The 12,805-nt window shown below is 48.1% G+C and overlaps 1 protein-coding gene and 1 long non-coding RNA gene across 12 annotated transcripts in view; one reads left to right on the plus strand and one right to left on the minus strand.

Annotated features, from left to right (window-relative positions):
• The window catches only part of FRMD5 (FERM domain containing 5), a 283,709-nt gene that overhangs the window by 65,780 nt on the left and 205,124 nt on the right, over positions 1 to 12,805 (minus strand). For 9 of the 10 annotated variants that reach the window (XM_039491223.1, XM_039491222.1, XM_039491218.1 and 6 more), the window contains 3 exons: positions 10,207 to 10,311; positions 3,308 to 3,350; positions 2,063 to 2,141 (listed from right to left, as the gene is read on the minus strand). In XM_039491223.1, the coding sequence (XP_039347157.1) occupies positions 2,063 to 2,141; positions 3,308 to 3,350; positions 10,207 to 10,311 (227 nt within the window). Of the gene's footprint in view, positions 1 to 2,062; positions 2,142 to 3,307; positions 3,351 to 3,675; positions 3,794 to 10,206; positions 10,312 to 12,805 lie in introns of those variants that run through there. The other variant, XM_039491221.1, reaches the window with a different exon arrangement.
• Positions 3,920 to 7,054, plus strand: LOC120373191. 2 transcript variants are annotated; one of them, XR_005585437.1, is made up of 4 exons: positions 3,920 to 4,068; positions 5,122 to 5,296; positions 6,096 to 6,302; positions 6,936 to 7,054. It is a non-coding gene; the product is annotated as an uncharacterized LOC120373191 (long non-coding RNA). The 2 variants fall into 2 exon arrangements; XR_005585436.1 differs by having other exon boundaries at positions 6,203 to 6,302.

The following is a 12,805-nucleotide window of genomic DNA, read 5'->3' on the forward strand; positions in this document are numbered from 1 at the left end:
AAAACGTCTGTTAGTCTATAAGGTGCCACAAGACTCTTTGCTGCTTTTACAGATGCAGACTAACACGGCTACCCCTCTGATATTTAAATATTTGCTCTTCAGCAGCATTTTTATTCCTGGGACAAGACCACTCTGTCAGGGATGAGTCAGCAAAGCTCAGGAGAGGCCAAGTCCACCAGAGAGAGGAAAAGCATCCCTTCAATCAACCCCCTGGTGGGAGCTCTGGGAACCTGCCTCCGCACATCACTGGTTAAACCCTGTGAGGTGTGGCGGGGCGGATGGGGCAGGGAAGGGGGTCTTAGCAGCCTTGAGACAACTCGCGCCTTATGCTGCGAAACTAGAGTTCTACATCCCCTTCCCTTGCTGTCACCTTGAGCCCTCCCTCCGTCCCTCCATTGGCACGACACATGGGATTTCCCCCCCTCCCCAAACACATGTCAACCCCCTGTCCTCCACTGAACCACTGAGTGTAATCCCATGACCACCTGGCCTGCTCCCCCACCTTGAACCTCCAGGGGAACAAGTTGGACCACTGCACCCCACAAAGGACCATAAAGCACCTTCTATTTAGGATCTGCAGGAAGGAGGAGGAGGAGGAGAAGGCCCTAATCTTAATCAGGCACCCAAATACAGCTGTGTCAAACATTTCCATCACATCAGGTCACCCCTGTGCCACAATGCTGCACAAGAAGAAAGATCCCACCAGTTCCTTCCATCACTGCAGCTTGGAAACATGCTCCCTGCATTCTCACATTTACCCTAGTGGCCAAGGCCATGATCCTACCCTACCCTCCTCAGAGCAGAACAGGACATGGGGACTTAACAGAGCATTCCCTAAGCACTGCCACACGTTTGTGCTTATACATGTAGGGACACCCTTCCTCTTGCAAAACTAATGCAGGGAAGCGAACTAAAGCCCAAATTTCTTCTTAGGAACGACTCGGGAGAAACAGCGTGAACCATTTGACATGCAGTTGGCCATACATTTCATCCCAGGACATTCCCCTTATTTAAATAGGGCTGCGTCCTGAGAGCTGCTGGTCACCAGCAGCTACCAGCGACTTCGAGGGGAATGAGAAGCACTTAGACCCTTTCAAGTGCACTGTGTGTGTGGAGCTATAACTACGTAACTTGGGCTCTGGAGCTATTCGAAACAGCGGCATGTGTTTTTGTGACAATGGGAAAAGTGCATTTTTCAACCTCTCCTAAGACTCCACAACAGGTTAACTGTTTCTGTTCCAAACTACAGAGCAACAGAGTCGCCTTTCAGCAGAGACCAGCGCGGCCAAGTTCAGCCTGAAAGGTGAAAGTTACAAGGAACTGAAATACCCAGGGGTTAGACTAGAACCTGCTCTGCAGTCATGGCTATTGTGGTCACTATGGGGATGTCTCCACTGCACACAATGGCCGGGTTCTGAGTCTGGTTTGAGCCTAAGCCCCACTTCCATCCACACACAACACAACCTGACTCAGGATCCGGGTCCTAGGACCCTGTTAGTGGGACAGGCCAGAGCCCAAATCCTGCTGTGAAGCCCATTTATTTTGCATCACAGATGCACCTCAAGCCACAGACCCAAGTCAGGAGGTTTGCGGAGTGCAGTGTGGACGCATTAGCACGGCTGTGACACAAGTGCAGGCCTAGAAACACTGAGTCTGCAAGCCCAGCTCCCACAGACCCAGGTTTCCAAGGCAGCACAGACAGACTCTCAGGCTCCTGCTGTAATTATGACATACACTCTAAGTGCTGTGTTCTGGCAACTCAATCTTCTTAACAGACTGTCGTGGAAGTTCAAGCTAGCAGGTTTAAATCAACAGCTAATGATAAACATCAGCTGTGGCGGGATGACTCTGCAAGCCAATAAACTGCTTCCAGCGTATAGTAACAGTATTGTCATGCTTCTTTATACCCGAACACGGTGGGTGACTCTGACTGGTTCTGTTCAGGGAAATCTGAAACAAAACTTTTCAGGTTGCAGAGCTGCAGGCGTGTCTGACCTTTAACAATACCTCCTGGGAGCACCCAGCACGAGCCCCATTGCATGGCTGCTAGCTTCAGTCTTACCTGGTTATTTCCTCTTTCAGAGCAGCAGGGTCGGTGGGATAGAACTTCACACGGAAACACATGGTGAATGGAGGCTGGGCTGCAGCATAAAATGACAATGTTACGGTCACTTGAATTGTATCCATGCAGAGCAAATACACCAGAGCCTTCCTCAGCTACTAACCCGACTAAAGGAGCTAGTGAAATCTTTTCAGGACCAGACGTGGCTCCACAGTTACCCATCCCCCCAAAGCACAGGCAGAGTGCTCATTAACAGCACGGGCACTTGTGATCACAACTCCCCAGGCACCCAGGGAAAGGATGGGCCTCAAGCACCTCCCTTTGTCATAACGGCAAAAGAATTCCATGGGGAAGCTAAAAGCCCTTTTTGCCCCCTGTTCTGCGCAAGGATTGTGGTATAAATAACAATCTAGAGTCCTCCAGTCTTTCTACTGGAAGACACTGCTTGAAATCTGAATGGCCTGTCTGTCCGCTCCCCCAATCCCTACCCCCCCACACACTCCATGTCCACATCATAGGCTAGACTGCGAGCTGGTCTACACAAACACAGAGGGCAGGAGGGGTCAGGAAGATGATCTCCACCTCCACCTTAGCCAAGCAAGGGCTGCTCATGACAGCAGTCGTGGTGCTCCTACACTTGGCTTCCGCTCTACAAGCAGGATGCTAAAGACAATGGAGAAGGACAGGGAGGGGATGGGGCTTCCGCCACACAATGCCCCTGGCTGCTCCTGCACTGGCCTGTGGAGCGGAGGGACAGCTGGGAGGAGTGGGGGTGATCTCTGAACCACAACTCAAGGAATAATGGGGCATTTCCAAAGGGGGTTTTCATTGGGCCTCCATGGCTGTGCCGACAGTACATGTGACGGTATCTGGTGCGTGGAAAATAGAAGTTCACTTCTGCTTGCAAAACAGGTGGGCTTGCAAATTGTTATTTGCTCACTCGGATCATTTATCCATGCAGGCACCTGTTTTGTTCAAGCAAACACAGATTTTACATGTGCAAAATGGACATACTTATGTTGGCACAAGTAGGGGGGCTTAATGAAAATTTGCCCCCAAGAGAATTATTTCATTTTAACGTAACTGAGATACTCAGAAGGGCACATTCGCTAGGTGATGCACAGGGAATAAGCCACACGAATCAAGTGGCTGAACCAGAGGGAAATGCTTATAAAATTAAGGGGAGCATGCATAGGAGCCATAGGAGATCTTCATACATAGATGCACAGTAAATGCAACACTTACCTCTCAACTGCTTCACAACAGACTTTGTAAACTCCAACCAATGCTGAAATGAAAAAGAAAGATTTTTAAAAAAAGGACCAATAACAAATACCCTCTTGTTCATGTTGTAATGTCTCCTCTTTGGGGTAAAAAGAAAAGAAAACGGGTTGAAACAGAGGTATGTTTCTTTGCATGACCAATACATTATAGAGAAAAAGACCATGCAGCAAGCTCAGAAGTTTAAAATGAGGGGGCCTGATATTCCACTGCCTCACGTCTTCTCGAGTTCTTTACACCTGTCCAAGGCGGGTACACAACACTAACAGGCTGTACAGGTTTGCCATGGGTGTCAATAGCCAAACAAAGGGTAAGGCAGTAGAGTATCAGACCCCAGCGCGTCAGAGGCAAATCCCGATCACCACAACGACCAGCCACTGGGATCCCGACTTTGTTAAAGTGCGTGGAATATTTTAGGAACATTTGCTCAACCAGCCGCGTAGTTCGTGCCAGCTCACACGGGGGTGGCAAACTCTAAGAAGCCAGCAGGAAATCAGAAGGTGAGACTGATACTTCACAAAGGACACAACATTCCATCCAGCGCAGGCAATGCAGCTTCCCTAGGATCTAGGAGGAGCGACGGCTGCAGTAGGAAAGGAGTCAGACGAGGCAGCCTCCAATACCATGGGCAGGGCTAGCAGACAAGCTGAAAAGACAAACCTCCACCCCACGCCCATGGGGTTTAACACTGACAAGGACAGCACACCTGGAAGAGCGAGCTGCTGGTATGTGCTAGGACCGTTGGAAATCACTGGGCCCGGCTATGCGGATCAGACAGTAATGATGGGTGCCTCTGAGCAGGCCAGGCCAGGAATCAGCGACATGGCCTGGCTCATCCGAGCGGGGCAGCAAGGACAGAGCTTTGTTCTGAAGGCTGTCCCACCTCCAGCGGCTACCCCAGCAACGCACACAGCCCCTGGCTAGCCCGGTCACTCTGTCCTCAGACTGCCCAGACTGTAGCTGTGCTACGACCGGGATGCAGTGGGCATTTCCGGCTGAGCACTCAGTACCTGCAGCACTCTGATGGGTCTGACTGGAATCACCTCATTTCCCAAAGGAAGGCCCCACCTTTGGGTAAGTAGCCCCCTCTCTGCTCCTTCTCAGGGCAGCGCTAGCGTGGCTGCACTGAAGCCTGCATCTGGGCTGCTGCTCACCCCGGGTCAATTGGGGGCATCCCCTGACCTGGGGAGGAGTTGCATTTTAAAGGAGCTTGGCTCCCTGCAATTTGCAGGCTGAGAATCGGCCTCTGATCAGCACCAAATATGGCAGGGAATAAGATGGCATCAGTGGATGTAAAGTGTCCCCCCAGTATCAGTGTCTCTGTTTAAAATCCACCCTGTAGCACAGAAACATCTTTCAAGGCATTTCCTTCCCTCTGGCATCCTGGGGGGCAGGGGGCAGAGCAGCTGGAGGGAGAATTTTCCTCTCTCCCTGGAGTTTCACCAGCCAGCGGTTCCCTTCTGCCCTTGCTCCTTTACACCCAGGGAACCCCTGAGAGACCATGTCACATTTCTATTACAATTCTCGCTCGGCGCCTCCGCAGGGATGGACGAGTTTCCACGCTTCCTCTCAGCAGCCCCATTACATCTGACTAGGTATCACCATCCAAGTCCAGCTGACATTGGAGTGGGAGCCTTTCATCTTGCCGTGTCGAGCAAGAACTCTGTTCTTCTGCTGGCATCTCGCAGCGCTTGCCGAGGTGAAGTACAAGATTGTTGGGAAATATTTCTAGCTGCAACATCCCAAGGTCAGGTGCAGTTTTCCATTTGTGCCAACAGATCAGCCAGGTTACGCGCCAAACCCATTCATCTTCAGCTTGAGCACCTTCCTTTAGCTGGCATCTAGAGCTCCGTATCGCCTGACTGTCCGACTCCTTCCAGAGCACAGCGAGCTGACAGGACACTGTCAATGTCTAGGGACACGTGTTACACCTGAACCCATACAGCTGAACAGGTATGTTATACCTGGACATGTGCCTTGTGTTGTGACAACAGACATCCATCCCTCCAATGCTGAATGATTACAACCAGAGCCCAAAGAGGGGCACGGTCGGCCTGGTCTACACCTAACACATAAGTTGGCCTAGCTACATCGCTCACGCTGCTGAGATGTTAAGCCGAGCATAGCCCCAGTGTAGACTCCCGTCGACCTAGCTGCCGCCTCTCAAAGTGATGGAAGAACCCCATAGGCTCAGCTGCAGCGTTTCTAGCAGAGCCATAGTACCCACCCTTAGTATTGGTCCTGCACTATAAACATGTAACACAAACCCATTGATGCATGCTGTGATAAACCCCTCCCTATCTGAAAAACTGCCTCTTTCAAATAGCAGCAGGAGGATTTTTCAGCTACCCCCAAGTCTGCTGGATCCCTCCCTCTGTCCGGCACAAACACCTCTCTTTTAAAGGGATGGGTCTTGTTATTTAACTTTGCTGTAGTGCCACAGATACATGCAAACAGCGCTGGGACGTACAATCAGCACAGCTGCATATGCAAAATGCCATTTTCTGCTTGGCACTGTCTGGAATGACTGATTGAAATCACCCAAGGTAAGCTAGGGGGCAAAAAAAGAACATCTTTAATTATAACATGACAGAGTAGGTTACACTTGAGGCCTGTCTTTCTAGAGTGACTCTGACAGCACCTTCCAAAAAGAAGCCCTAAGTTCTTACTGCAGCAAGTTTTTGCAACCATTGCTGCTAACCTTTGTGGCCCAACTTAAAGGGTGATGCAAGAAACTAAAAGATTTCCCTAGGCATGAAGAGGGACTAACAGATGCCTGGGGAGAGGTACCATGAAATAATATAGAAAAATGACATCACAGCAGTCAAGGGAAAGGTCAGTTAACACAAAAAATTGCAGGCAACGCGAAGAACCATCCCGAGGAAACAGCATGCATGCCACAAGAGCCAGCGAAGAGTTACCCTTGCTCAAAAGGAACCCGTAACACTTGCATCACGCAGTAAGTACAGTAGCACTGCCACCACTGGAGAAGCCGTTCGTATGAGACCCCTTTACGTGGGCAGGACACGGCACACCCGAGCTAGGGTACCCCACCTCCCTGCCCTTTCCTGGAGGGGGATAGCTCAGTGGTTTGAGCATTGGCCTACTAAACCCAGGGTTCTGAGTTCAATCCTTGAGGGGGCCACTTAGGGATCTGGGGCAAAAATCTGTTGGATGATTTAACTGGGGATTGGTCCTGCTTGAAGCAGGGGGTTAAACTAGATACCTCCTGAGGTACCTTTCAACCCTGATAGTCTGTGATAACTTGAGAGCAGCTCAAGGCTTTAGTTGAGTCCTTGAGGAAGGAGAATTTCTTTGGGTGGCCAAGGGAGGAATGAGATTGAATGAAGGAAAAGGCATCAGGAAAAATCTCCCCCAACAGCAAGACCTGCTGGGTGGTGTCTAAGATCCCCCAGGGAAGTGGGGGAAGTCCCACCAGCTGGAACACTTCACACTGGACCAGATAAACACCAGGACACCCCTGGTAGGGAAGGGCCACAGGCTCAGGGCACCTGTCATTAGAAGCCATCACCAATTTTTATGGTATGAGAAAAATTTCAAACCCCTGTTTCTTCTGTTTCTGGCTCCTCAGCAGTTCTTTCCTCACCACAGTCTCTCAAACAACCATTTCTAAACTGCTGACGGTTCGTAGCTACAGGGCACAGTTTCCTTGCCAAGCCTGGCCATACTTCACAAATAAATACGTTTGCAACAATGTCAGATACTTTTTCTGTATGGCCCAGGACTCTCTGTAGGGCATGTGCTCGGCTGGTACAGTCACACTTCCTGGAGACTGGGAACACTGGAGTCAGCTTTGTGCCTCCGAACTCATCCCAGATCCGCTGTGAAGGAAGCATGCGAGCCTGGCTGCACGTTTCCAGCAAGCTCCTGCAGCTGCCCACGCCTCAGATCAGTCACGTCTCCGAGCTGCAAGGGTTTGCTTTCCAGTAAGAAATATTTACCCATGCAGCAGTGATAATGGATTGAGGAGGCAGTCGCATTCGTCAGGTGTTAAACGCGGTGCTTTTAACTGAGAAATGCAAAGCCTAGGCAGCTCTTTAATAACAAAACTGACACATTTTAACTGCAGAGGTTAAAATGATTCCTGCTCATCCCCCTCGATTCTGGTCACACTGAAGCCAGTCTGACACCGGGGTCACTCCACTGAGTTCTGTTATGCCTCTCATAATACACACCAGCCAGTCGTGCCCTTTCATTGAACAGCAATGGCTGTAATTGGCTCGGAACACCCCCAAGAAAAGCAACAACAAAAAGAATGACATTAATACAACCCAAGGGTGCTGGTAACTCTCTGAGGCCAACCCTGCCCATTTCAAGGGTTGGACTCCAGCTGACCAGCTCTTTTTGAACTCTGCATCCAGAGTCTTCCAGGCCTTAAGGATGCCATAACCATACACACAGCCACGCGAGTTCTCAAACTCAATGCACAACTTCAAGAGCATTCCTTCTGATCTTCGTGTGGTCAGTGATGTCAGGACCAAGCCCAGGACTTTTTTCACACTAAATGCCATTATAACTTCAGTTTGGACAAGACAAAACAGCTCATGTTCTCCATGCCTCCACCCCAACCCACTGTGTAGACATTCTGATAGAAGAAACAATGTCGCCGCTTGATTCTATTAATATGTACTGAGAAATTCCCAAAGGCACTTCTTAGCCTTTGTGTGGACTCCTGGTGCATGCAATTTTCTGTATGGCGCTCCCTTTTCAATGGCCATGCGAACAGACAACACACTCCAGTGTATCACACACAAGGCCTTATCTGCACATGTATTTAAAGAGGCTATTTGCCAACAAGCAGGAAAACAAAGAGGCAACACCACTGGAGTGGCAGTTAGTGATCAGTCAGAATCACTGCAAGAAAAATGTTGCTCTCCACCGTTAAAGAGCTCCCAGCCTTTAGCCCATTATGAATTCAGCCACTCCTTCGAATGAGGCTATTCATCCCCGTGACACTGACGAGCAGGGAGAAAGGTCACAGAGATTTCAGAGAGGCGCATGCAAGCACTAGTGCCCAGAAGAAAACTTGCAGGGTTAAGGAAATGCACTGGGAGTCAGCTGATCACGAGCGCACAGGAAAGACATCGAGGCCACTGATGCTGCTGCATCATCGCTAGCCAGGAAGTTAGCCGGGGGGGCCACAAAACCCAGTGAGTGCTGAAGAGACAGCAAGCAAAGCCTCCTGAGCACTGGTGTATGTTCCACTGGGAGAGGAAAAGGAGACAAGTGAAAGATCCCCGTGCTTAGTGGAAGTTAACCGTAACAGCTGTTCAACAAGGACAGCTCATGGCACCACCTCACTCTTCAGGGAGCTACTCTGTAAGTTCTCTTCCCCTGCGTATCCTCACTGTTTCTCAGACGCAGCGACGGGTGCAAGGGGACTGAGCAGGAACAGAAATTACTCCTGTTCTGATGCTTTTGGGACAGGTCTTGATCTCAGCAGCAAACCCAGTGCTACCATAATAGTAAAAAACAGTTGGCAGGCATGCAGAGCTTCCAACCCATCCGGTTCAGGTGCCCTCACGGCATACGCTGTAGGCTGGCACATTCTGCATTCTTTAGGTGTTTTTAAAGGAATATTAATCTAATGTAGAGAACTAACCTTGAGAAATGGCAGAAATAACTCACACACATATTTATTGCCCAAACATTTTACTTATTGGCGATACTGTGATATTCATTATACATAGCCACAAAAGTGACAGCTCAGCAAGTCCCTGTTCCTGCAATAACACCTGCTCTTGTGTATTCCTGCACCTGGGCAGAGTTGTTTTTGACTTGAATGGGACATTGCAAATGTGCATGGATCGGTACTGGCAGATTGCACTGTGCGATCAGCACCCATCATCCTGATGTCTGAAACAAGCTCATGAAGGCAGTGCACAGCCAGTTTCTAACCTAGAAGTCTTCTCTACCAAGCTTCCACATACTGTGTGGTTTCTTCTCATGCTTTATTGCCCCAGGTAGCAGCTGCTCTATTTCCTACTCTAGAGGAGATTGGTGTATGTCCGTCTCTATGTGAAAATGTGGTTCTACTTGGTAAAGCAACTCTGAAAAAAATGGGCACTAGGAAGTTCCATGTCTGCGTCTCCTTTTCATCCACACGTATCTGCTCGTTTTACAAATGAAAAGATTTTTTTCCCCTTAAGTGCTAGCTCATCCTGGGATCTGAGAGTCTTGCTGAGTTCTTTCCGGTTCACACATCACAGCCTATGATAAAGATCCTGCAGTTGGAACTAAGTGAATAATTCTGTTGCTGATGCATGAGCCAGAATACGTCCAGCTCCCCCTCTCAGAGCTGCACAGGCTCTGAAATGCTTAAGGGAACAGAAAGTATCAAAACGTATGTTTGTAATGAAAGTAAGCAGATGAGACTCCTCACCTGGTACAGTGTGAATGAGGGAGACATCTGGCTTTTTGATTGACAAGTGGACCACATCACCCTGCTAATTAACCCATTGGGGTAGATACAATTTCTCAGGCTGGTCTTCTTGCAGATCAGCAGAGACAAGAAAAGCTGTAGAGAAAGACTCCTGACAAAGGGCTGGGTTGATTTCGAATTCTAATTCTAATTCCGTTTATTTCCCTGTTTGTTTTGCACTGTGGTTGTTGGTCACATGAAGGACAACAATTCTCTCTGAATTTTTTTTAATAGTGAATCACTAAGAAAAACTACAAATACAAACCCCAGACAGGCAGGGTATATTTTCCCAGCTAAGGAGTGTGACATGTACCTGGAGCAGCACTGCCTTATAGGTTTACTGCAGGGAAAATTCCTCCAGACTATCCAAGCATGTCTTGGAACAGATCTTAGCATAGCTTGTAACTTAGCTGCTACTTACCCTTTGCTTGTCCGGGTCCACAAACCGAATTCCAAAGTAGTCTTTCTCCAATAAGTTTAGGTGGTGGCAGAGAAGGTCAAACAGATACTGACCCTTGGCATCTCTCTGCAAGATAAAGAAACTGCATTTACAAATGGATAGACACACGCCCACTACGTTTAACTAAAAAGCAAAAGCAGACGTCCCGTAGAACACTGAAATATTCAACAGCACATCCAGCAGGCTTCGCGTTTGCTGGAAACGAGATGGTGAAGGATTTGCAAGTGGGAGCATGACATACCAATACGCTCGGACATCTGAAACCTAGGATCACACCCAGGTTTGGTTTAATGCCATTAACTTCACTGGAGTTATATCACAGCTGAATTCATCTCAGTGGGTCACGTTCTGCTCTCCCTTACACTGGTGCAATCACAGAGAAGTCCTGTTCACTTCACTGGGGCTGCACAGGTGTAACAGAGCAGAACCCAGCATGCTTTTATCTTATTGGTCCGGGCCTGAGAAATGTAAAATCACCCACTAAGCACTCAGGATTAATATTAACAGGGATGTTTCTGGGTTATGTGAAATACTCAGAATCTTTTGCATCAAGTGGAGTCTAGCTCAGGTTGACAAAAGAAGGGTGTTCTGAGTCTAGGCTGCTCCACACCGACTTACCCTGCCAGTGTCCCAGGTTTTAGAAGAACATGTGATCTGAATGATCAGACGTGCTCCAATATTATGCACAATGGGACAAACTATCAACCCTAACTGAATTATCTTCCTTCTGTTGCTCAGCTCAGACTCTACCAACTCGTGGGCCACTAGTGACCGATGCCCCGATTCAGCAAAGCATTTAAGAACGTTCTTATCTTTAAGTACATGCTTAAAACCCATTGAAGTTAAATGTGTGTTAGTGCGTGCTGAATTGGGGCCTCGGCATGCTTATTCCTTTCCCTTCGCTAACTCCAAGCTGCTCCAGGCTTCTGCGGGCCTGGCACTAGATCATTCAAATGACCTCATTTAAATTTATATCAATCACCATCTATAGGATGATTTCCCAATTCAATAAAAACCCCTTTCAAATGTTCGCAGAGCATGTGCCAGTATTTGCATCCAGCCAATCACATCCTCATTCCCCAATAGACTCCTTGCAGAAGAACACTGCAGCCTGTAGTTCTGACACTTCACTAGCAGGCACGTAATTTATTAGTAAGAAAACTGCTTCTAAGTAACTGTGTTTCATTTTTATCATGGAATGGCTGTCACTGGGGCCAGTCCACCCTAATAAAGAACAACGACGATGCTCTGAAACGCTGTAATTACATTCCTGGATACTTCTAAGGGAATGTTTTCACTGGTTTTTATAAACATCTTGCCAGAAATTCATGTGTCTCTTCTCATAAATTTCCTGCTTTTAGTAATTTTCCTTTCACTTGCTTCAATAATATTTATCATTTATGTAGCACTTTTCAAACATTAACTCTCACAATCCCCTGTGATGCCGTCCTTTGTTCACACATGGAAACGGAGGAAGGGGTTTAAGCCATTTGTAGAGCCCTGCGTGGATACTTGCTTCCCGGATAGAAAGTGGGGATATCTGCAGATTTGCAGAGCTGCAGCCATTTGCCTGAGGATTCAGGGTGTTGTTAGCACTGGGATTGGAACTCGAGAATGTCCAGTTTACAGTGCTCTGCTCAGACTGTGGTATCGCACCTCCTGATTTCTGCTGTCCAGTCAAAACCATCTAGTTCTACATTACGTCCCACAGTGGAAGCTGTAAGATTACCACTCTCTTTTCAAACAGTAAAGCCGCAGAACACCGTACTGATGTTTTAATAAATTTAAGGCCAGAAGAAATGGTCATTCGGTCTGGCCTCTTGCATAACACAGGCCAGAGAACCTCATCCAGTGATTTCTGCATCAAACACAACTTCTGCTTGAGCTGGAGCAGATCTTTTAGAAAGACATCCCGTCGTGGTTCAAAGACCCCAAGTGACAGAATCTACCGCATCCCCAAGCAAGTTGTCCCAGTGATTAACTTCCCTCACTATTAAAAATTTGCACCTTTTTTCTGCTCTGAATTTGTCTGGCTTCAGCTTCCAGCCACAGGAGCTCATTATGCCATCATCCACTAAAGAGCCACCCAGTGTCAGAAATCTCTTCCCCGTCTACGTACCTGCAGACTGTGCTCAAGTAACCTCTTGGCCTTTTCTTGGATAAACTAATGCTACAATAAATTTGTTAGTCTTTAAGGTGCCACAAGTACTCCTGTTCTTTAAGTAGGTTGAGTTTCTTTAGTTTTTCACTATTTTATGATTCAAGGACTAATTTATTTTTAACCTGTTTTCTCTCTCTCTTGTATTGAGATACACCTCTACCCCGATATAACGCTGTCCTCGGGAGCCAAAAAATCTTACCGTGTTATAGGTGAAACTGCGCTATATTGAATTTGCTTTGATCCGCCAGAGTGCGCAGCCCCGCCCGCCCGGAGCGCTGCTTTACCGCATTATATCCGAATTCGTGTTATATCGGGTCACGTTATATCGGGGTAGAGGTGTATTAAGAATAACTACTGCTTCCCTTCCTGCTCTACACTGGTTTGCATTGCTGTGTGCTG

Source organism: Mauremys reevesii, linkage group 10 (assembly GCF_016161935.1).
Source record: "Mauremys reevesii isolate NIE-2019 linkage group 10, ASM1616193v1, whole genome shotgun sequence".
Classification (NCBI taxonomy): domain Eukaryota; kingdom Metazoa; phylum Chordata; order Testudines; family Geoemydidae; genus Mauremys; species Mauremys reevesii.